The sequence below is a fragment of the Argentina silus genome (genome assembly GCF_951799395.1).
Source record: "Argentina silus genome assembly, chromosome: 18".
In the NCBI taxonomy this organism is placed as follows: Eukaryota; Metazoa; Chordata; class Actinopteri; order Argentiniformes; family Argentinidae; genus Argentina; species Argentina silus.
The window spans coordinates 4421325-4445956 of NC_139672.1; the positions used below are offsets into that span (position 1 = coordinate 4421325).

The 24632-nt window shown below is 45.9% G+C and overlaps 2 protein-coding genes across 2 annotated transcripts; one reads left to right on the plus strand and one right to left on the minus strand.

The window, feature by feature from the left end:
* The first annotated feature begins 261 nt into the window (after positions 1-261).
* yes1 (YES proto-oncogene 1, Src family tyrosine kinase) lies at positions 262-20504 on the plus strand. Its single transcript, XM_083690576.1, has 12 exons — positions 262-582; positions 8121-8411; positions 9400-9499; positions 9973-10071; positions 10821-10924; positions 11078-11227; positions 12542-12697; positions 14135-14314; positions 14575-14651; positions 15399-15552; positions 15962-16093; positions 17814-20504. The coding sequence occupies exons 2-12, from the start codon at positions 8129-8131 to the stop codon at positions 18020-18022; spliced, it is 1644 nt and encodes a 547-aa protein (XP_083546702.1). The 5' UTR covers positions 262-582; positions 8121-8128; the 3' UTR covers positions 18023-20504.
* A 643-nt stretch (positions 20505-21147) lies between these two features.
* clul1 (clusterin-like 1 (retinal)) lies at positions 21148-24098 on the minus strand (the record flags this gene model as incomplete). The annotated part of the gene is made up of 7 exons (XM_083690683.1): positions 21148-21330; positions 21468-21682; positions 22193-22315; positions 22464-22926; positions 23102-23272; positions 23601-23749; positions 23996-24098. 7 exons carry the CDS (start codon positions 24096-24098, stop codon positions 21148-21150), a joined length of 1407 nt encoding a protein of 468 aa, XP_083546809.1.
* Positions 24099-24632: the final 534 nt, after the last annotated feature.

Here is a 24632-nt window from a genome sequence, read left to right on the forward strand (position 1 = left end):
AAAGACAAACCATCCTCGAGAAGATATCTTCCTTCTGTGAAGCTCTTTAGGGTGGGCAATATACTATCTAAAACGCATGTGCAATTTAGAGGTAGCACAGCTGATTCCTAGTTCAAATCTCAGCTTCAGGCGGCCATATTGTGGGATGCGTTACCCTACAGCTAGGCAAAAAGCATTGGGGCAGTGAGCCTCTTCGCTTGCCTCGTCGGTTGCTCCCTACACTTATCTATTGTTATGTGGCATTCAATGCAGTCTTCACCGGTTCCGGTTCTCAAGCTTTATGTTCGCAGGCGGTGATTCCAGGTTTCGATCCGTAGGCCTATTTATCGTCTCAGTTGTTTATCTTATTCTAAAGCGGTGCCGGTTGGAGTTGAATTTCTCGATTCAGGGATTTTGACTGAATTTCACACAACATTTGGAGGCGGTGGAGTAGCCCAGAAATCGGGATGGGACAGACAGAAGTCTGAGATTTCACTTTATAAATTCTAAGTGTGTGTTTCCACTCGGATTGTAGCCGAAATTGCGTGGAGTGAAGAACAGACGACGTATGTAACTGTTACAAAAGAAGCGTCGCTTTTTCAGGTAAGAAATGTTTATCAGAAGAGTCATAATAGGAAGATCCCGTTTGGTTTGGAAGTCAGGTGGCAGGGCCTTTTTTTTTCTTACTTCGCGAAATGAACAGGGAAAAGTTGCGAGGTTAACAGTAGATGGGCTTCAATTATTCACTACAATGCATCATGTCATGCGTTTAATCATAATCAGTCGGTTTATTTCAAATGAGAACAACCGTGTTTGTATAAGGAGCGCGTATGAATAGGTCAACGTGGTGAAGCGTTCTTCTCGTCTTCGATTTCCTGGTCTTTGCCTTATCGATCTCTTTCAACCCACTCAGTGTTAGAGTAAAATCCTCTTTTGGGGGGTTTTGGGAGGTCCATTTGTTTTCGGTGTATTCACTGTATCAGAGCACCATTTATACATACATTTACTTTGTTGCCCTTACATGGAAATAAGGTCGCCATATTTAGATAAGTGTTTATAAGCGTCTGTACAACTCAGTTAGACATAGATAACTTCATAACCAACCCACAAATTATTGTAACAGATGTATAAATTATGGTGTGTGTCGGGGGGGGGGGGAGAGAGAGTGTGTGTGTGTGTGTGTGTGTGTGTGTAGCCGCAGTAGCGCCACAGTAATCCTCCCATGGTAATCCCTCTGTGAGTTCAGCCTCAGTCCACTGGACAGTCATGTTGTCTCCCTCCATGTCTGCTACACACAGACAGACACAGACACACACACAGACACAGAGGAGTGATGAACACTAACAGGTGGCATGGACTGAAACCAGGGTGTATGCCAAGCCAAGGCACATGAATGATGTTCGCTCCTTCCCTAGGTCTTGTCCTGAGAGCACTATCACTTAAGATAATGAAGTTCTGTAAGTTAAAGAGTTTAAGGTTAAGATTACTAGGTTCTAAGCAGCTCATAGTCGGGATGAAATGTTGCAGCCACGGTCTCACTAAGTCAAACTCTCAATCGAGAGATGAGATTGTGGGATCCAAGATTAGTCATGGAATTTGTTATCCTTTGACATGGTAACACACTGAACTGCAGGGAAGAAACACAGCAATCTGAGGTTCCATATTATGATTAAAAGACACTTGAGAAGTTTGCCACAGATTTCAACAGATTTAAAAGTTAACTGCAGGCTTTCGCTCTTGAAATTTCACTCTTGTGAAATGTTGCTGGATTAGAGGAGAAGAGAGTGCCCCTCTCTTTAGCCTAGTGAAGATAGTTCTCTCTATAGCTAGCTTTAGCCTTTGACGGGCACAGCAGGTGGCCTCAGTGGCATGAATGGATTCGGAAGGAAGTCCGACCCCCTCTCCCCCCTTCCCCCCCATGTACTGTGAGTGGCAGTGATGGCGGGCTGCCATGGTGATAAGACTGTACTGCATCACAGAGAGCATGCCAGAGCAATTACAGAGTTACACTTTAGAGAAGCAGTCAGCCTCTCCCTCACTGCCGTCCCAACTTTCCCTGCTCTGTGCTGCGTATTTACTAAACAAATACTGCATACTGCTCTGCTTCAGTCAACAACAACATACCGTGTTTCTTTCTGTTACACTGATAGGGATATTCCTGTCTGTAATGTTGCGGTTCATAGTAGCAGAATGTGTATTTCTATTTGTTCAACCAATATTCAACAAAACAAGTTCAGCAGTCTTGATAAGCGACCATATACAGTGAACTGTATTCAGTTTTAGGAGTACAAGTTTTGCCATGTTCATAACAGTAACCTGTTTTTAATCATGTTCAACCCCAGTATGTTTCTACTTGCAATTACAGAACAGGAACTGTAAAGGCTTAGAGCTGACTGTATGTGAGTGAAACCCTTACTCAATAGCCCAAAGGTTGCCAAGGCCGAGCCCTGTCTGAGCACACTTCAAGGTTGCATCTTATCTGATTAACTAGAATGAGAATGTGGGTTAAGAGTCACATGCTTGTTCTTGTTGAGTATATCACAGTAAGTAAATAAGCCTATGTAAATACTCCCTTCAAGCATGCATCAACCGGATAATCATTATTAGTTAAACTCCTACTCTTGAGTCATGACATCCTTTGATATAGCTGAAATTGGGATTGACGCAATTCAATGTACAAAAATGATTAAAGGCATTCATGGATACCAGGGATGCTCACATTGTATCCCTCCCATTGCTCTCTGCATAGAGTACGCCAGTTATGTATGATGAGTAGAACCAGAGTGTTTCCTGACCAAGAAAAACTCTGGGCCCTAGTTTTAGTTAGGCCTCATATTGAGGAAATTTCCCAACTCTTCAGGAGTGGAGCGAAGGGACCAGTTGCTGCTCTGCCCCTCCCTCAAACCCCTCTGCACCTCCCGCCCCAGTTCCAGCGTGTACAGCCCCCAGCCAACTCCTATCCCTATGGCCCTTCATGCGACCCAGATTGGACCTACAGCCTGTGTCCCTTAATCTGTCATGACTTTGCTGGCACAGGACTTCATGTGTGTCCTCACTGGGCTTTGAAGCCAGCCTTGTTTTTTTACACCACCGCTGTGAGTGTGTATCACTCCCCACACTGTGTGTGTGTGTGTGTGTGTGAGAGAGAGAGAGAGAGTGAGAGTGAGTGTGTGAGTGTGTGTGTGAGAGAGAGTGTGTTTGTACACTCTGCTGCTTATCACACCATTCTGCCTCTATCTCCATAATGAAATGCACCTCTTCTCCATAGAAGACAATTAAACCCAGTCATGTGGATTACTTGAACCAATGAAAGAATTGCTGGTTGATTCTGGCATCTGAGCTTCCTTCTTAGTGCTGTTGTCAGACCTGACTGAGCCTGAGTTCCTGGCACTACTCCTAAAACATCCTTCCTTCCTTCCTTCCCTCCCCCCCTTCCTTGGAAGAAACTACTGATCTGACGTGACTTGATTGGTGAAGGCAATGCAGTGGAAAGCCTGCTTTGACTAATCCAATCATGCTAGATCAGTGATTACTTTAAGGAAGGGAGGGAGGACGGATGGAAGGATGGCTGCAGTTTGAACGTGTTCGTACGGACTCGGGCCTGTCTGTCTGTCTGTCTGTCTGTCTCCGCAGACACTTGTTTTCCTCTCATCCTATAAACAGAGAATAATAATGGTAACATTTGTCACGGCTAATCTTTGTGTCTATATAACAACACAGCCTCACTTAGGAAGCCGGCCACCAGAAAGAGGATCAACTAATCGGCCTGTAATTTGATTCGCGGCGGAGTCGATTTGAGCCGTCATTAGTTGCTGGTGGGAATTTGTCATCAAGAGATAAAAGCGTTGGTGATGACTGAGACTCATTCCAGAAAAACATTGTCATTCCTCCCCTCCCACTTTCTTTCTTTCTCTCTCTCTCCCTCCCTCTCTACACTCTCCCTCTGTGACTTTCTCTCGACAACAATGCCAGATTTTGTGTATGAAGAGGTATCTGGTTGAATGGAAGACACAGCTAGTGTATCTGATTGATCATTGGGGGGAGGATATTCAATCCCCTCCATTGTTATTGAAGGTTAACCCTTCGGCTGCCTCTGTCCATTAGGCCTCTACCACCCTGTGGGTTCTCATTAGCATTTGTAGCGCTCTGCGTTAGCATGTCTGGAGGCCTGGATAAGCCAGTGAGCTGGGAGGGCATGCTCCATGGGGGAGCACATTGACAGTACAGTGTACTCTTACCCCTAGTTCCCTTTGTGTCCAACAAAAACCATGTTGAAATGGACAGAGCAGACAAAAGACCTGGCCAAAAGCCTCTGGAAAGGACAAGTGAAAAGACAGCTATCATCGGTTCTCCATTCCTTCTTGGATGGTCAGACGTAGGGATGTTAAAGCCCTAAAACATATACATTTCCATTGTTAATTTTATGACTGTCATATGATGCCGTTTCTCAAGTATGTTTAGAAGCCAATTTGTAATAGTAGTATTTTTGCTTGACTCTGTTTGTGAAATACCGTATATAAAGAACTGAGCACAGCACATACTGTTATGACCGGATTCCTGTTTGTGAGTGGTTCCATACAAGACAGACGTGCTTGTGGCGTCCAAAGAATGTAAATGGAAGTCAGTATGGGAAAACACTCCAGGGGCCGGAGGGTCAGCGACATATCATAGACAAATGTCGCAGTCCCAGAGGACTTCTCTTTGTTAGCTTTTTTTCCGGCTGTTTTAAAAGAGCATATTGTTTCCCATTTATGTAGCGGGATCATTTGAGGGTAGTCATGATAATACCCTGGTTGTTGCCTCTTCTCAATGGTAGCTTTGTTGTGTTATTGTGTTATGCATAAATCATCATATTAACGGGGATTTCTCAGGAAAAATCATGCATTTCTCTTCAGAGGAGTTCCTACTACATCTGTATGTGTAAAGAAAGGCCTCTCTAGTGAATCTTGTGGGTGATGAACCGATTGGACACGCCTGATCATGTGCCAGCCCTCTAGGCTCGCTGGAACTTGTGTTCTATTCACGGTCATGGTAGAAGGAATCCTCAGGGAACAGAGCTGGGATGAGACTGGTGTCCTCCATTAGCAGGAGGGGGGCGAGGGGGCGCTTTCTTTCCACACAATACTCCCTAGATTAGCTGTCATGTGTTAGCCATGAATTACAAAATGCCTGAAGAATAGAAAAGGCTTTGGGGAGCTTGATCTAGGGAATCTGTGTAGCTGTATGATATTTAGGATGTACAGCATGGATTTGATCCCCTTGTTACATTTGAGTAGTGTCTCGCAAAAGCATGTTTGTTTGTTTTTTTGTCACGTGAGCCTTGCCAGTAATGACAAGAACATGAACAAGACTGGCTAGTCTGCTCATCATCATCATCATCATCCTCAGTCTGGCCTCTCCAGGATTATTTAAGAGTGGTCCACTGTGGCTCAGTTGGTAGAGCATGGCATTAACAACGCTAAGGTTGTGGGTTTGATGGGACCGTATATACTCAAAAATGTGTGCACTCACTGCAATGTAAGTCGCTTTGGATAAAAGCGTCAGCTAAATGGCATATAGTATTTATTATTATTATTAAGACAAATTATTAAGACAAAGGAGATGGTGGTGGACTTTAGGTGGTCTCCTGTTTCCATCCAGGGAGAGGATGTGGAGGCAGTCCAGAGCTACAAGTACCTGGGTGCACCTGGACAATAAACTGGACTGGACTGATAACACAGATGTCCTGTACAAGAGGGGCCAGAGACGGCTTTATTTCCTGAGGAGGCTCAGGTCCTTTGGCATGTGCAGGACTCTGCTGAACATGTTCTACCAGTCAGTGGTGGCCAGCGCAGTGCTGTACGCGGTAGTATGCTGGGGGCGCAGCATCAAGGAAGGTGACACCAAGAGGCTGAACAAGCTTATTAGGAAAGCTGGTTCTGTCCTCGGTGTCACCCTGGACACTGTAGAGGAGGTGGCCAATAGGAGGATGAGGACCAAACTCCTGGCCATCATGGACAATCCCTCCCATCCCCTACATGACACTGTGGCAGAGCAGAGAAGCTCCTTTAGCAACAGATTATTACAACCACGTTGCACTAAGGAACACTATAGGAGATCTTTTCTGCCTGCCGCAATAAGACTATACAACTCCTCCTCCGGCTGGCTCGATCGGGGTGATCAGAGTCAGGCTGGGAGATGTTAAACCACACTGGACTGTTCTTACTGTATATACTGTTTCTGTTGTCTATTTTATTTTTATTATTCTACTGTCACTTTATTTTGTTGTAGTTTGTCATGTGAGCTGCTGTAACGCCTTAATTTCCCCTCGGGGATCAATAAAGTATCTATCTGTCTATTATCCAGCCACACCAGGGGGGATTACTCACCTCCAGAGCTCACAACAGGGGATTTGAAACATGGATACCCCCTCCCCCCCCCCCCCACCAGCCACACTGACACTGGTCACCCAATGTTTGTTTACTCTGCACCGAGGAGTCATTAGTTAGCTTTAGCGTTAGTGCTAAGTGGCTCATAAGCCTATTTGTGTACAGTGTTGGCATTTAGGATCATGGAACAGTTGATGCACAGGTCAGGATAGGGTCAAAGGTCATCCTTGTCTGGATATGATGCCCTCTGCTTCCCTGTTAATGGCTTCCAAATGTACATTGTTGTTATTGCACGACCACTGTTAGCAGTAAGGTTGGCAGTTTTTTGTTGAGGATGATGTCTCATTGAATAGACCATATACAGTCAATGGAACGTCTCGTATGGGTTTTATGTGGCCTTAGTCTGCTTTAAAGAGTTCAGATGGGTCTTTAGGCTGTGTGTGTGTGTGTGTGTGTGTGTGCGTGTGCGTGTGAGCATGTGTGTGAGCAGGCATAGACAGTGCTGGGTTCATTGTGGCAGTGAAAATGGGGACCCATCCGTCCGTGACACCGATGTGTACACAATGTTAATGCTCTCTCTGCTCCGAGGAGACAGAGCTGCTTTTGTATGCCAACAATATGCGGGTGACCATCAGTCTGTCTCCCTCTCTCTCTTTCTCTCTCACACATTTCACCCTGCTCTTCCCTCTTTCCTTCTCTCTCCCCCCCTCCTCTCTCTCTGTTTCCCCTCTTGGATTGCTTTTCAGTCAATTCTGCTTTGGCATGTAGAGCAATTCAACATCCCATCAAATGAGAAGATCGATATATTGATCAATGACTCTCATGGGGTTTATATGAGGTGCTATTTGTGATTCAAGTCATGCCTCTCATTACAAGGAAGAAATAATGAAGGTTTCTCTCTTAAAAACACACACTCCACAAGCCACTCCCGAAGCTTAGTTCCTCCATAAGGCAAGGGTTACAAACACACACACACACACACACTCGGCCCGTGTCCTACTGTTTGCTGGCCTCCAGCATGTTCTCATTCTCCCAGGCTGCATGGGACAACACCTGTTCCCCTCTGTCACGGCATTCCTCTGTGATCCTGGACACACGCACACATGCACACGCACACAGTGCTGGGCGGTTGAGGTGGCTCCTCTCAGGAAACACGAGTAAGCACAGCAGGCTCACAGATGATGCTGTCATCTATCAGGCCTGGCCAGTGGGTATAACAGAAACACACACACACACACACACACAGTCAGTATCAGGTTTAGCACTGAGCACTGAGGGGATTCCCTGGAACAGTGAGCCGCTTGTTACCACCCTCAGATCTGCATTAGGGAAAAGCTGATTTGTCACTTGGAGAAGGCATGTCCACAGGCTACAATATGATGTTTCTGCGTGAAAGCGTTATTGAGACAGTAATGCATCGCTTGGAGCATTCTTATCACTTTTATTGATGTTCTCTCACTTTCCCACTCGTACAGTCTGAATCCCAGCAGCAAAATACAGAACATGACTGAAGCTAAAATTCAGCCCTAAGGCTACGACTGTATAGCCTATTGTGTTACGTTACTGTATCTGCCATTTACCTGATGCTTTTATCCAAAGTGACTTACATTGCAGTGAGTGCATACATTTCAGTATATGTGGTCCCAGGAGGAATCAAACCCACGACTTAAGCGTTGTTAGCGCCATGCTCTACCAACTGAGCCACAGAGGACGTTACTGTACTGTTAAAGCTTTACAACAAACCAGCTATGCTAACCATGTCTTGTTCTCCAGGCTTGACGATGGGTTGTGTCAAGAGCAAAGAAGACAAGGGCCCGACTCTGAAGTACCGGCCCGATAACTCGGGCCAGACGCCCGTCAACTCCCACCTGGGCCACTACGGCCCGGACCCCACCCTCATGGGCCAATCACCTGGCCCGAAGGGCCCAGCCAACAGCTTCAACAACCACGGCTCCGCCCTCACGCCCTTCGGAGGAGCGTCGGCCGTGATGACGCCGTTCGGCGGCGCCAACTCTTCCTTCTCCTCGGTGACTGTGAGCAGCCCGTTTCCTGGCGTGGTGACAGGTAAGCATCACCATGGATCTTTTCCAGGAAGTTAAAGTTAAAGCTTCTCATAAGAAAAGCTTTACAAGTCTCTTGTGCGCAAAGTCATCATTTCTTGGGACTCCATCAACGACGGACTGACACGTTACTAGAAAGTAGTTTTGGAATAAAATGTGCCTTTAACTTGTCCGACGTGGACGAGGCTAATACAGATTGTGCTTCAGTCCTTATGGATGCACGACTGCATTGCCTTGCACGTCTGGTATGCACAGCTTATGAACAACAGATGTTATGCAAATGAGACCGGTGAAACAGTATACTCAATATGTCGTCCGCAAACAGAATCTCAAAATAGAACTGTAAAAAGGTTGACAGTTCACTGCTTTCTCCTCCCCGTTTCCGTTGTGTTTTCTTGACAAAAAGAAACACCAGATTGAAGTGTGTGTGTGTGTGTGTATGTGTGCATGCGTACAGTGTGTCTGTGTGTCCTGCCCTCAGCCTCTGTTTTGGGATGAAGGTCCTAATCACCCTCCTCCCCTCCGCTCCTCTCCCAGGGATAATCTGGTCCCCAGGGGCTGGTTAGATCTAATCCTGAACAGTCAATTTCCTCCTGCAGATAAACAAATCAGACTTCTGTTGTCTGACTGCACTTTATCAAATCTTAAGCCTGCTTTCATCAGAGCCTGTGAAGTGAACACACACACACACACACACACACACACACACACTGGACAGCATGCTATTCATTCTAGTAGATGGAGATTGATTAAGGCACATCAGTTCACATTCATCCTGTAGATTCAGATTCACGCTATTGAATTTGAGTCACAGACAAATAAAACGTTAACTGATTATATCTACTATTTCAAAGGACATTTGTGCGCTTACGGTATTACATTGTCTACAGTCCGTTCAATCAATAGAGGATTTGTTACCTGTCCAGGTTGTGCAGACTGGATGGTACTCTAACCTTGTGTCTAATCCGCATACCCCAATGTCCTATTTTTAGGTGGTGTGACCTTTTTTGTGGCCTTGTACGACTATGAAGCTAGGACATCGGATGACCTGTCATTCAAGAAGGGGGACAGGTTTCAGATCATCAACAACACGTAAGTACCTGGCCATGTGCATTTCTGTGTGTGTTTGCCCAAGTGTCTTTAACATCGGTTTTTGCACAGTGTCATCATCCTCCAACATGGGGTGGGATTGGCCTGGATTTCTGTGCGTGTTTTTTTTTTGTTAATCCTGCATTATATTCTAGCCAGATATTGGGGATGAAAGCTGTCTGGGTTAATGGATCTTTTCAAATGGGCCATCTGGTTTGTCACTAACTGCGGTTTTCTGCGGAGAGAAAATGAAATAGAGATAGCCAGCTGACACGCAGCTCGAAAATGCCTCTTTCTTCCTTTGCTTTTACCTTTGACCTACTGTCATTCATGAAACATGTTCTACTGAGAAAGAACCAGTTTTACCACTACTGGTCTTTCTAAAGTGTTTGACTGTCATTATTCCCTGTTTTAAAGCCCTCTATAAGCTGAACTGATGAAACCAATTTGTGTTTCTCTCCTCTCTGTCTTTCTAGGGAGGGAGACTGGTGGGAGGCGCGCTCCATCAACACAGGGAAGAAGGGCTACATCCCCAGTAATTACGTGGCCCCGGCCGACTCTATCCAGGCAGAAGAGTAAGACCCTCCTCCCCCGTCTCTCCCCCATCCCCCCTCTCTACGTGCCTTGTTATTGAATCAACCCATCTAGCGTCTCTGGCCTAATTAAGACAGCATGATGGCCAGTCACCCACTCAGACTAACCAACGCACGCACACATGAGAGCGAGACAATAGAGCGTGTATTGTCACTTAGAGAAGATGACATTCCACTGGCCTTTTATTTACCCTGGCAGAGTGATGGTTTAATGGACTGGGGGGGGTGGGGGGGTTTAAACTGGTTTTGGCAACATTCTTGGCTGGGTGACTGGTTGTAGACATGTTATGAATGATGCTTTCATGCCAGATGTTTGAAGTGCTTCTGTCAGAGCTTGTAAACACACTAGGAATCTATGGTAAATGGGGGCCATTGTAGATCATGTTAGGTCATATCACCATGGGCCTGCAGACAGTACTTCCTGGTTTCACGATGATTTAGTGAAATGTTACAGCCTGATTGGTGTAATAATATAATATATGCCAGTTAGCTGACGCTTTTATCCAAAGCGACTTACATTGCAGTAAGTGCATACATTTTTCAGTATATATGGTCCCAACGGGAATCAAACCCCCAACCTAAACGTTGTTTGCGCCATGCTCTACCAACTGAGCCACAGAGGACCATAATTTGCTCCAAGCTTGAAACATCCTGTCTCTGACCTTATATGAATGTTTGATGAGTGAAGTTGCATTGTGATGGGTGAAGTTGCATTGTCATCCTTTGTACAGATGGTACTTTGGCAAAATGGGTCGGAAAGATGCTGAGCGACTTCTTCTGGTCCCGGGAAATCAGAGAGGCACATACCTGGCCCGAGAGAGTGAGACAACAAAAGGTACAGGAAGTGATTATTCTCAACACGGAACACATCACGAAAAGGATCAAAAGTAGATTCAACAACACAGAAACGATCAATGTAGATTCAGCCCCTAAAACAGACATTATTGAAAGCCTGCCTGTTGTGAGCCTCTCCTGTCTGGTCTTCCAGGAGCCTACTCTCTGTCCATACGGGACTGGGATGACGTGAAGGGGGACAATGTGAAACACTACAAGATCCGTAAGCTGGATAACGGTGGCTACTATATTACTACACGGGCCCAGTTTGAGAACCTACAGAAACTGGTCAAACACTACACAGGTATGTACTGTAGCTTACTTCACTGTATATCCCTCTCACCACTGTGTTGTTGACAGTTGTTTAGCAGGGGAGGCTGGTGGAGGTAGAAATCAGAGGACGGTCTCATTGGAACGGATGCATCACAATGAGCCCGTCCTCTGATTTCTACCTCCACCAGCCTCCCGAGACTGTAGCTTCCCTCACTGCATAAACCCGCTCACCGCTGTGTTGTTGACAGTTGTCGAGGTAGCACTTGAACAAACGGTTATTCACAATTGCTATGTGCACATTCCGGCCCTGAGCCAATCCTGTCATTACCTCTGTAGCCTGCATGCTACATGTGTTATTCACCCCTAGATGATATGGTATGGTCCAGACTTGTGCGTAATAGCTATAGTCCCTCAGACCTTAGGCCCCGTTTTAGACAGCGCCAATAAGCAGCACTCGTGCCAAGACTGTCATTTGGCTGCAAGCTTTGCTGCGTCATTCGCTTGAAAATAAACCCGGCCACGGCGGTTATCGTTGATGCAGTTTCAGGAAGTAATGCTTCAGATACAAGACGCATTGTTCAGTCGTGTGTCACTGATGCAGACCCCAAAAAAGTGTTGATGTGATGTGTTTTGACGAGAGTGTCCCCCCTTGTCTTGGATTTGCGATCACAAGTGGGTCAACGCACAGCCTGAGAGATGGCCTTACCCCTGACTGTGATGGCTCGGGTAGCATGACAGTCACCCAGAGGGAGATCCTCAAAGCCAACCATTAGAGATTACAGAAGCGTCACATAAAATGGCTGCCATCCCACCCTATTTAAGCAGTATTTTTCCCGCGGTGAACTGTAGGATGAGGATGTGTAGGAGGCAGTAGAGGAAGGCCATTGTCACCAAAACAAAAACAGCAAGTCATGATGATCTGAGTATGGACAGTTTAGTGAGGCATCCATCCGTGTCAGAATACAATGGGAAGCTCTCACACAACAGTGACAATGTATCAACCTCTGTGCAAGGAATTGTTGATTAAATTGACTCATTCTCTTAATGTATTCAATTCCCTGCATTGACTCTGCAGTTCAATGTAGTGTGACGCAAAACCGTTATCCAGCTTTTGTGTACAGTATTTGCTAAATACTTTGAAAGGGGATGCAGTCAACAACTCTCTACTGTACAGTCTCGACGGTGGATGATGTTTCCTGTATGTCCTCACCTGCATAGCCACACGTTCTATCTGATTTAATGATGTCCTCCTCCTGCATAGAACATGCCACTCGCTAGTTAATGATGTTCTATGTGGAGAGGGAACATGTTACTCGCTGGCTAACGATGTCCCTTCCTCGTGTAGAGCATTCCGACGGCCTGTGCTACAGGCTGACGGTGGTGTGTCCGACAGTGAAGCCCCAGACCCAGGGCCTGGCCAAGGACGCCTGGGAGATCCCCCGAGACTCCCTCCGCCTGGAGCTCAAACTGGGCCAGGGCTGCTTCGGAGAGGTCTGGATGGGTAAGAGACGCGTACTGTAGGCACTGTAGGATACAACCGTTACGGTGTTGGAATTGGACACGAATAAGCGAAGGCAAGCATGCATGAACAAATATGTGCACACATATATGTATTCATGTACCGCACTTATGGAGTGTATGAACTTATGTATATAACATCCCCAGTTTAGTGTATTAATTTGCATACTACTCCCACACATTCAGTCATGCATGCATACATGATGCATGTAATTCATGTTTGTGTGCATGTACACACGCTTTTTAAGGCACACATCACCTGTCACTCTCCCCCCCCCTCACACACACATCCACACACACACACACACCACACACACACACAGCTCCTCCAGCTTCTGGCCTGCCTGTGAATCTTAGTGCTTTAGTGAGCTCTGGTCACTGCTTACCTCTTTCATCACTCAGGCTCTCATCAAGCTTGGCCTGCAGCAGGCTCCAACCTGCCAGCACCCACAGTACTATGCCATTCCAGGAATGTGTCTCTCTTTCTCTCTCTCTCTCTCTCTCTCTCTCTCTCTCTTGCACCATTCTCTCTCTCTTTCTCTCTCACACACAACATTCTCTCTCTCTCTCTTGCACCATTCTCTCACTCTCTCTCTCTCTCTCTCTCACTTTCTCTCTCTTGCACCATTCTCTCTCTCTCTCTCTCTTGCACCATTCTCTCTCACTTTCTCTCTCTTGCACCATTCTCTCTCTCTCTCTCTCTTGCACCATTCTCTCTCTCTCTCTCTCTCTCTCTTGCACCATTCTCTCCTCTATTCATGTGAATGTGCAATAGTGTATCTTAGGTTCTTATATAACAGGTTATTCTCTGGACCACCCCCATATGCTATAGTATCACGGTGCTTTATCTATCTATCTATACTCATCTCCTGAATTGTTTACGTTCATTTATAATTCATCTCTCCACTTGTGTCGTGGCGTGTGGTAGGATACACTTGGATATTTAGCCTCCATTGTGCTGAGTTTGTTCAGTATGAATTATTGACATTGTGAAAGGTCAGTCGCTGCTGTGATGGAGGTAAATATCCTGTCTCAGGTGTTTGTGTAAGCTGTGAGTAAGTGGCACGCAGGATAAGGACATGACTGGTTTGCTGGCTATTCAAATAAAGTACAGGAGGCTGTCACATCCTCTGGCTTTGCTACTCACGCAGACGCTGCCCTTTACCATGTGACGTTGGTTGTATTGTTAGCTAAGTTGGTAGTTAGTTACACAAGGGAATAAAAACCTAATCTAGCTGTGTATTCTTATCTCTTTTGACTCATGCTCACGTTTGAATGTGTTGCAAATGCCTCTCTGTTTGGTCTTTCTCTTATAGACAGTTGTCATTGCACAGTTACTGTATTATTGTTAGTTTTACAATAATTCTTTTCTAGATTTGAAGCAAAAAAAATAGGTCGTTACAATCAATTTTTTGTTCAGGCACATGGAACGGCACCACTAAGGTGGCCATCAAGACCCTGAAGACGGGCACCATGTCCCCTGAGGCCTTCCTGCAGGAGGCCGCCATCATGAAGAAGCTTCGCCATGACAAACTGGTACCTCTCTACGCTGTGGTGTCTGAGGAACCCATCTACATAGTCACTGAGTACATGGGCAAAGGTAATGACAAACCGCCAGACACACACACACATACACACACACACACACACATACACACACACACACACCACCACACACACTGACACAATTGTGAATGCTCTAGTTATTGGATACTAGAGGAAGCAAGAGCAAAGGGAGAAGTTATACTGTAAAACCAAGATGCCCCTTTAACCATTGTGATGGAAAATGCCTAGTCACTATCATGTAAGTCTGATGACATGGATGAGTGTCATTGTATTAACATCTGGTCATTTTTACAGGAAGCTTGCTGGACTTTTTGAAGGAGGGAGACGGCAAATATCTCAAACTGCCTCAGCTGGTGGATATGGCTGCACAGGTAGGTAGAGCATGTTACAGGAGCTATTAGAACACTAACTCCAGCTGGCACATCCTGTGTGTGTGTGTGTGTGTGTGTGTGTGTGTGTGTGTGTGTGTGTGTGTGTGTGTGTGTGTGTGTGTGTGTGTGTGTGTGTGTGTGTGTGTGTGTGTCACATACCGGGTCCCTTGACGAGAAGGTTTCAGTTAGTTCCCTGTCTGGTTGTCATATGGATTTAATATCTGAGCTGACATCTCTCCCACGTCCCTGTCTGTGTGCCTCTCCCTCTTGCTCGCCACTTACTGCCAGGAGCACTTAAACACAGCTCCTCAGGGGCCACTTATGTCTAGTGTGTCAACCGCACACTCTGTGATATGCGCTTAATACAGCTCTCCTTACCCATCCCGGGCGCTCGGCAGAGTGGAAAAGTGTTTGAGAATTAGACAGCGGAGGCTTGGAGCACACAGGAAACAGGAAATATCAGTGGGCTCTTAGAGGTTTGTTCATCAGTATGACAAGCCGTTGAACGCTCTTTTCAAGATGGAATGCGTATCTCTCTCTGTATTCACCCTCCTGCCAATCACTCTTCCCTGCCTCCACGCCCTCCCTGACATTGAGCGTACAGTATTATCACTGACACCTGGCAGACTGTAGGAAATGATTTAGCTCTGGAAATCTGGTTTCAGCCGATCCAACGTGTCCCTCGGTGTTAGGTCATCTTTTGGATGCACCCTAAAGCCTTTGTCCCCGTCTGTCCGTCTGTCCCAGATCGCTGACGGCATGGCCTTCATAGAGAGGATGAACTACATCCACAGAGACCTGCGGGCTGCCAACATCCTGGTAGCAGACAACCTGGTGTGTAAGATCGCAGACTTCGGCCTGGCCAGGCTGATCGAGGACAACGAGTACACAGCCAGACAAGGTGAGTTCAAAGCCGGAACTCATGGGTTCCTCGAATCGTAATGGTGACCCGGAGGCCATTCGCACGCACGCACGCACGCACACGCACACACACGCGTTTCTTTGCTGTTGTTCTTCCACACTTTAATGTTTGATAGGAGCTCCCACACCCCCATCTCCCCCTGTTCCATTTTTTGGTCTTCAGAGGTATTCTCTCTCCCTCTCTCACACACACACTGGTGACACCTGGTGGTACCTATTTCCATCCAACTGAATGGTTGATTTTTCACTGTTGTCGGCTGTCCCCATCAAAATGGCATCAACCACTTGCTCATCAGTATTGCAAAGCCATATTTTCCAGTAAGATGACGACGAAGTAGTGCTGTCACTGTCCAGCCCGTACCAACTCTGTCTCCCGGCTCTCTTCACAGGAGCTAAGTTCCCCATCAAGTGGACGGCTCCCGAGGCCGCCCTGTACGGCCGCTTCACCATCAAGTCAGATGTCTGGTCTTTCGGCGTCCTGCTCACTGAGCTGGTCACCAAGGGCAGAGTGCCATATCCAGGTAAGGAGGGTCTTTTCTCTGGAGAATGTTCTGGTTGTGTTGACTATGCAGTCTGTTCCATAGGTTCTTCTCCAAGCACATCATGGTATTGTTGTTATCATGAAATAATTGGGTGTTGTTGAGAAATATACTCGCCTTTTTTATTTTTGAACAGGGAAGGAGAGACATTTTTAACCAGCAATAAGTGAACCGAAATCTGTGTGTCTTTTCAAAACAGTTTTGCTTCTAGAAGCATGGTAGGGTTGATTCACACTGATGGCTGATTAGTTCTTGGGACAGTGCATTTCTGTCAGGGATTTGGCTCAGGGGTGCCGATGGAGAATGTGATTTCTCTCGGCCATCCAACCCAGGTCTATCACACCAGCTCTGCCCCCTGCTGTCTCAGGAAGGTACTGCCGTGTGTTGGATGTCAGCAGATGTCAGTGGCTCTGCCATGTACAGAGACTGGCACTGATGAGAGACCGGGCGGGAGCCGTCAGGCTGGCACAGTGACCGGGTCTTATTTACTGCCATCTGTCCTCTGTGGCGTCTGCTCATTGAGGGTGAACTCAGTGTATCTGGTGCCTTTAGGGCTGGTATTGTAGTGGTAGGGGGAATGGAGTGGCTGTACTCAGAGGCTGAGTTGGTTGACTCACAGAGCTATTTACTGTACATGTCATCGCTCATTTGGAAGAGGGTGAAAGAGGATCACTGGAGCATCGGTTTCACAAAAGCTCCGGAATAGGATGGAAGCAAACATGCACTGAGGCAGTACAAAGTACTCCACTGTCATGGATACAGTGCCTATCTCACTGATTCATTGTCATCCATATATAATTATACATATGACTCCATAAAAAGCTAAGGAAGTGTAGGCTAAGACGCATGCAGAGACATAAACCATCCCAACACATCAAACAGCACACATGCCTCAAGGCAACCCCCATAACCCCATACGGATACAGACACTGGCAGTTGCTCCAGCCCTCTCCTCTTTCAGAGTGTGAGAGAAACTGATCTGTCCCACAGAGAGAGAGGCGGGGGTGGATGGGTCTGGGGGGGGGGGGGGGGCTGGAGAGGATGTGGTGGTGTCCATACCACTCGCTCTCTGTCATAACCTCTTTTAGCTCTGGCCCATCTCCCCAGGGAGCTGCCTGTGTCACTGGGTTCAGGACACGTCTGCTTCTTCCTGCTCTGGAGAGCAGGGGAGGCTGGTGGAGGCAGAAACCCGGAGGACGGGTTCATTGTAATGCATGGAATGGAATAAGGAATGGTATCAAACCAATTCGAAATCCAATTTCTACCTCTACCAGCCTCCCCTGCTGGAGAGAGGGATCCTTCAAGCCAGGGACGGTACAGTAGACACGGTCCATAAGGCTGAAAGCCAAATAGAGACGATAAGATATGATATTGTAGTATGCCTGATCCAAAACCACTCTTGGCATACGTGGGTACCTTTTATGACATTGTTTATGACTTTGTGCAATGATTTCCCAGTTACGATGGTATATAATGGTCCCACCTTGTTCAATTTCCTTATTATCTAGTTCGTTTATTGCATCTTCCATCAGACCAGTCATGTGTTTAAGAATTGATTATTTTAATCTTGTTGTGTTTTTTAACCGTTGTACAATTGTGAATGGTATTGCATTGCTCAGCACAATTCAGTCTTTGGCCGGCGAGCCAGAATAAATGGATCAACTCCAACTCACACTCTCTGTCTCTGATGTGTGTCTCGTAGGTATGGTGAACCGTGAGGTCCTGGAGCAGGTGGAGCGAGGCTACCGGATGCCCTCCCCCCAGGGCTGCCCCGACTCCCTCCACGAGATGATGAGGCTGTGCTGGAAGAAGGAGGCTGACGAGAGGCCCACCTTCGAGTACCTCCAGTCCTTCCTCGAGGACTACTTTACCGCCACGGAGCCACAGTACCAGCCCGGGGACAACCTGTAGGACTGTACCATCTGCCCAAGCACAGGGGACAACCTGTAGGACTGTACCATCAACATAAGGGATAACCTATTGGATTGAACCATCAGCATAGGGGACAAACCTGTAGGACTTGAACCATCTGCCCAAGCACAAGGGGCAACCTTTAGGACTGTACCATCAGCATAGGGGACAACCTGTAGGACAGTACCATGACCATAGGGGACAAATCTGTAGGACTTAACCATCAGCCAAGACAGCATAGGAGACAACTCCTAGGACTGTACCATCACCGTAGGGGACAATTTGTAGGACTGAACCATCTGAGCCACCAACCAAGGCCTGGGACGAGAGCTACACCGCCAGCCAGGGTAGAGCCTGAGGGCTACAGAGCATGTAGCTGGAGTTCTACAGCCACAAACACCTGACTATACTAGTCCCCAAACCACCTTGGTACATCCGCCTCATCATCCTCTCCTATAAACTCTTCTGAAAGGGGACTTGAAAGTGTTATGTATGGTTGGGAAGGTAGACATGGTCCCTTCCTTGATGGCCCGTGCAAATAATGACATGCTTTGTCTGGTACCTGAGGACAAGTATGTACTTTGTAGGGAAGCTCACAAGGGCACGGTTTGGGACAGGTTCACTTGATTCCCCAGTGAAATCTAAGCTCCCTGGCAATCCAATTAGAACAGTCAGTCCCTATGGGTAAGGGGGTGTATTACAAAGCAATGAATTTTGGACTGATGGCTTGTTTGCATTTGAACAGGTTTTTGCCGTCACTTCAATGTTATGATGTTCCATTTTATTTCCCCCTATGTCTCTTTTTTTGTTAGAAAGCTCAAATTCTGGATATTTTTTAAATTAGGATCTTTTTTTTATGTACAGAAGTTTTTGATTTGTCTTATTTAGTTGGCTAGTACGTTTCAAAGTGACCAATTACTGTGGTGGGAATCTTAAAGCTGGTGCTGTGTGACTGTGTGTTCTAAGATGGAGAGGGGGAATGTGAAGAAAGACAAAGGACAAGGAGAACCGTGTGATTCAGAATGTATTGAATGAAAGCAACAAGTGGATATATTGAGAGAGCAAATGTTTTCAGCAGGTTTGAACAGTTCAACAGAGAGAGAGAATTGTAAGTGATTTTTGTATGTTTTGTTTATGTGGTGACTCGCAAATCATGTGGTTTCACATTTTTTTTTTTTTTTTTTAATGTTATGTGGGAGTTTTGATTTGTTAAAGTTAAATCAAATGTGGCAATAAGAGGTATTTTCATGATCCACACCCAAACATTTCTGTGACATTTTATAAATGTTTTAATGTTTTAGTTATTTCCTAGACAGCTGCTAAATAGCAAGTGACAAAATTACACGTCTCATTGTGAATTATGTGTCATGTGTGTCTGTCCTTTTTATTTAACGTGTACAGTAACATCATTAAGGAATTATGACTATGGAAAAGAGTCTTGGCTCCAGACAGACTTGGTTTCTATCATATCATGGTACCAACTACCACAGGCCTTACCACACAAATCATTGTCTACTGCTACACAACATCCATCAATAAAACACTACACAACAGTCTGTAGTTTTACCCATAAACATTTAAGAGCACCTAGAAAACAGCTGATTATGAATATAAACAATCCGTTGTTGCACTGGCGGGACGTGGATTTCTATGGAAATATCGCCCCCTGCAGTTCAGCATTGATCAGTACTCTGCAACATCTAGTTGGTTAAATAAAGATCAAAAATAGTCATCGCAAGAAATCGACTAGAATTAAAAAAAATAAAAAAATAATTGTAAAAAAAAAATAGAATTAAAATTTGTTGCATAAACAAGAACATTGTCTTCTGGATGTCAACTAGTTATGTAACTAGAACACCATTATGTTCCATATTCTTCAACACTCATAACCAACCAATGCACAACATGTGAAAAATGCCTTTAATGTCCAGAGCACTGTACCAGTCAGTAAGACTTTACAGTTGTAGATTCACAGCAAATAACTCTAATATCTGGATGCTGTTATGTCATTCATATCCTTGAACAGCAAACCAGGATTGTGTATATCTGTCTAGTAGAATAGATAATGACTCTATCAAAATGTAAAGCTATGCAAATACATTCTTGAATTAAGGTGTATGGTGGTAAGAAATACTATATTGGTACTGTGTGTCCCATTCACTGTGCCCACCCTGGAGTCCTGTAGTATTGAGACTGACTTTTCTGTTGTTCACCCAAGGTACTATAGGGGGATTTGTGATGAGGTCAATGATCCCTTTTTGTGGTTCTTCCATCAAGAGGGGTAAGCCAAGGGCTTTGGACAAAGTAATGAAAACCTTTTGTAGATGTGTTTTTTGTTTGTTTTTATCATTTTTAGAGAACCTAATATGTGATCGTTCTGGATGTTGGCCTGAATTCTGTGTGGAAGAGGATTGTTAATGAAACGATTGATCGAGGTACTAATCTGATGAATTTGTACAGTGAAAAGTAATAAAAGCTTTTACCTAAAGATTTGACGTGGTTTTCTGTTTCGTAGAGGACATACTATACATGGTTTGTCAGTAGCACACGTGAGGTGGTTGTTGTAACAGAAACGGCTCATGACCCTGAGGTTTTGTACAGAATAATTTATTCAGGATTCACACTTTAGGAACATTCAATATGCCATTATGTTGTGTAGCAGATTCAACAAACTTAAATAAATTATATTTTTCTTGGATCTATCTTGAACATTTCCCTCACGTACAGTATAACACAATTTAACAACATGTAAGAGGTAAATCGGTTACACTTAACATTCAATTTGTCAGTAAGTCACTATTAACCGTTATGTCCATAAAGTACATATCACCTAGGACACAAATACTGTATATTGTATAATGACATCACTAAGCCAGAACAATACTATGAAACCATGACAGTTGATGTACAGTGGACTGGCCTCCAGCACAAAACGACCACCTTGCATATGCTTAGTCGTCCTCAAACCTGTAAACAAAGACAATTGTGTTGTTGTATATGAACGCACCATAGTTTTCTGTACAATACCCATTAGGGGTGCCTTTTAGTCTAGGATTAAGATGTGTCCGGGAAACCAGAGAGATTATCATGTTGGCTTGGTGTTGGTCCAGCCAGGTGAGCTCTTCTTACCTGACCATCTGCTTGTACATGCCCAGAGCCTCCTGGGCCACGTACTGGATGAAGGCTGGGTCCTTCACCTCCAGGCTAGCAGGGACAGTCAGGGTGAGAGGAGGGGAGTTCAGGATGTTCACCTCCACTTTGGTGTCGGCCCCAGACCCGCTGTCTGCGTCAGCGCCCTGCTGGGCCACCTTGATAATGGGAGAGGATCAGTGGTCAGTATTGTATCGTCATATTTAGCATCATCATCATTCAACTGTACACCCTTTTTTTCCTTCTCTCTCTTTTTCTCTCTCTCTCTCTCTCTCTCACTCTCTCTCTCTCTCACCGTGGTGATGCTGAAGATGTTCTCCGGTGTGGTGTTGTTGTTGACCAGCTGTGCCACCCAGCTGAACTCGGCGGCCATGTTGCTGAGCCAGGTGACCGTGTCTTCGGTGTGGCGCTGTACGATGCCCAGGACCTCGTCATACTGCTCCTTGGACACATCAAGCAGCTGAGACACCTGGTCCAGCTCCACATGCAGCTCTCGCACACTGGGGCACTCTGTGAGAGGAGTAGCTATCAGTTAGTCTGTTAATCAATAAACCAATCTCTCTCTAAGCCAGTAGATGGAGGTTGATGGGATTCCAGCTTGTCCCCCACTGTTTTAATCTAACCCATCAAGGGATTGTTCTGCCCTTACAATTGACTTTCCTTATAGCACCTGATGAACTTGAACAAATACATACACTAGGTTCATGTTTGGAATGTGTTGATGTGTGTGTGTGTGTGCGTGCGTGTGAATAGCTATCAGTTAGTCTATTAATCAATCAATAAATCTGTCTGTAAGCCAGTAGATGGAGGTTGATGGGATTCTATCTTGTCCCCCACTGTTTTAATCTAACCCATCAAGGAATAGTCCAGCCCTTACAATTGACTTTCCATATAGCACCTGATTAACTCACAAATACATCAAGTAGGTTAACATTTGAGACGTGTTGCTGTGTGTGTGTGTGTGTGTGTGTGTGTGTGTGTGTGTGTGTGTGTGTGTGTATGTGTGTGTGTCTCCTTTACCTGTGAGTAGGGCACCCTGGCAGGCCTCACATTGGTTCTGCAGCTGCCAGCACTCTGATGTCTGTCTGCGCAGTTGTCTACAAAGCTTCTTGTTCTGGAGGAAACGGGGGAACAGATCCCTCTCTGGACACACAGAGACACACAGAATGAATGAACAAATCAATGTAGGAATGAATAAATGTCATGCATTCCAGACATATAAGCGCTGTATTTCCACCTCTGATTATATACTAGTTTAATCAAATCTTGTATTATAATACTGAAGTCTGACCTCTCTTCTTCTCCTCCTCCACTGCGCCGTGCATGTCGTCGAACACCTGGGTGACCACGGCTCCGAACTCTTCCACCACGCTCTTCCCAAAGTCGAAGAAGGAGTCCAGCACCTCCTCCAAGCCCACCCCCTGCAAGAAGCCTGAGTCGCGCTCTGGGGGGAAGGGATCCACAACAGCCTCCTGTTCCTGGTACAGATCCAGGGTCAGGTTCTGGTCATTGTCCTTGGGGAGGAAGGTCCTCTGCAGGACCTGGTCCAGCTTGCTTTGCATACGGACCACCAGCACCACGCTGCGCTCACACAGGGTCTCCACCTTGGAGAGGATGCGGTTGAAGGAGTCCTCAATGCGCACCACCTCCAGGTCAGGACTGTCTGGGCCCTGGTTCACCGTAATGCCTCCCTCCTCCAGGGGGCGCTCACGGGGGCCGAAGCGAGATGACACCCTGCGGAAGAAATTCTCCACCTGACGGAGAGAGGGTGTGCTAGTTTCACCGCGAACATTATACTGTAATCTTGCATACTTATGATTATTCACTTTCCTCCCAATGTTTTAGCATGCTAATGCTACTAAGCATTTTAAGCTTAGGAGAGCCAGTGCTACTGCTGGCTAGTGCTACTGCTGGGCAGGTGTGCCATACCTTAGCATGGAAAGAGGAGAAGCCTCTGCGGCAGGAGGAGGTGTAGAAGGTCTTGCAGGCGTCCTCCAGGCAGGGCCTACACGCCTCCCACTCAGACTTCAGGGACTCCTTGCACTGTTCCTCTGCCTCCTCCAGCTTCTGTGTCACCTCCTGAGCCAGCTGGGCTGCCCCCTGGTGGACATATGCAAAAACACCTCCTTTCCTAAAAATCCCAAATTTCCTCCTCAACAATGAAGCAGCTATCCATGACTAGTATTTTAAATTACAATAATATACAAATAGTAAATGACAAATACTTCATCCCAATTCTTCATCCTTAGTTCATTCATCTGTACATACTTGTGCACTTCTCCATATAGGATTAGCAGTTTCCACCATAGCTTTTACATCCATGTGGGGGAGTGCACAGGTGTCCACCTCAGGAAAACACACAAACACACACACACACACACACACACACACACACACACACACACACACACACACAGCTGGCCCTGACCTTTTTCTTGTCACCGCTGTTCTTAAGGGACTTCATGAGATGTTCATGTTTCTCCTCGTTCTTCTCCATCACATCCTTCATCTGCTTCACTCCATACAATGCCCTTCTCACCTCCTCATCCATTAGCTTCTCTCCATCCAAAGACAGCTCTGAGAGAGAGAGAGAGAGAGAGAGAGAGAGAGAGACAGGCAGACAGACAGACAGACAGACAGACAGACAGACAGACAGACAGACAGACAGACACAGACAAGACAAGACAGTAGAATCATCAAACTCATAAGCCCCTCCAATAAAGGCCATGTGCTAGGTTGCTCAAGAGGCCTTTCAGGTTTATTAATAGAATCAAAATCATGAATTCTAATTTTGTGGTTTTTGATACAGAGGAGACAGCTCACGTTTCAGGGTTTCCTCTGATATGCCCGCCGGTAGGTCCTCCGGGACACTGTGGAGGACGCCCAGAGATGCCACCACAACAACCAAACCAAGCAGGAACCTCATCTTGATTAGTCCTCTGTCACAGTCTCAGTTGAGGAAAACTCAATCTGGAACAGTAAGAGCATAGACATGAAACACTCACATACAATCACATCAACAGAGAGCGAGAAAGAGAGAGAGAGAGAGAGAGAGAGAGAGAGAAAGGGATACACGTGAACACACACAAGTGAATTTGACTTAATCTAATCCCAAGAGCTAAGAGGATTTGAATTTGAGCATGAGTTGGTAAACATCGAATGATACAGAGCCTTACAGAGGCCTACCACTAGGTGGCGTTGCACAGCAGTACAGTTCTGTGATGGGTGGTGGGTGAACTACAGTAACCTCCTTGTCTTTAGTCTGGATGGCAGACAATTGATACCCAGATTAGGGATTGCTAATGGCTAATCTACACATCATACCTCTGTCATAATAATATTACAATAGGGAGATTTGTTTGATTTGTTTATCATAATAGAGATTTTACACAGAACTAAAGGTGTAGGCTCAGGTGTAGGGATTAGGCTCAAGTGTCACATGAAGGAGGAGTAGATGAGT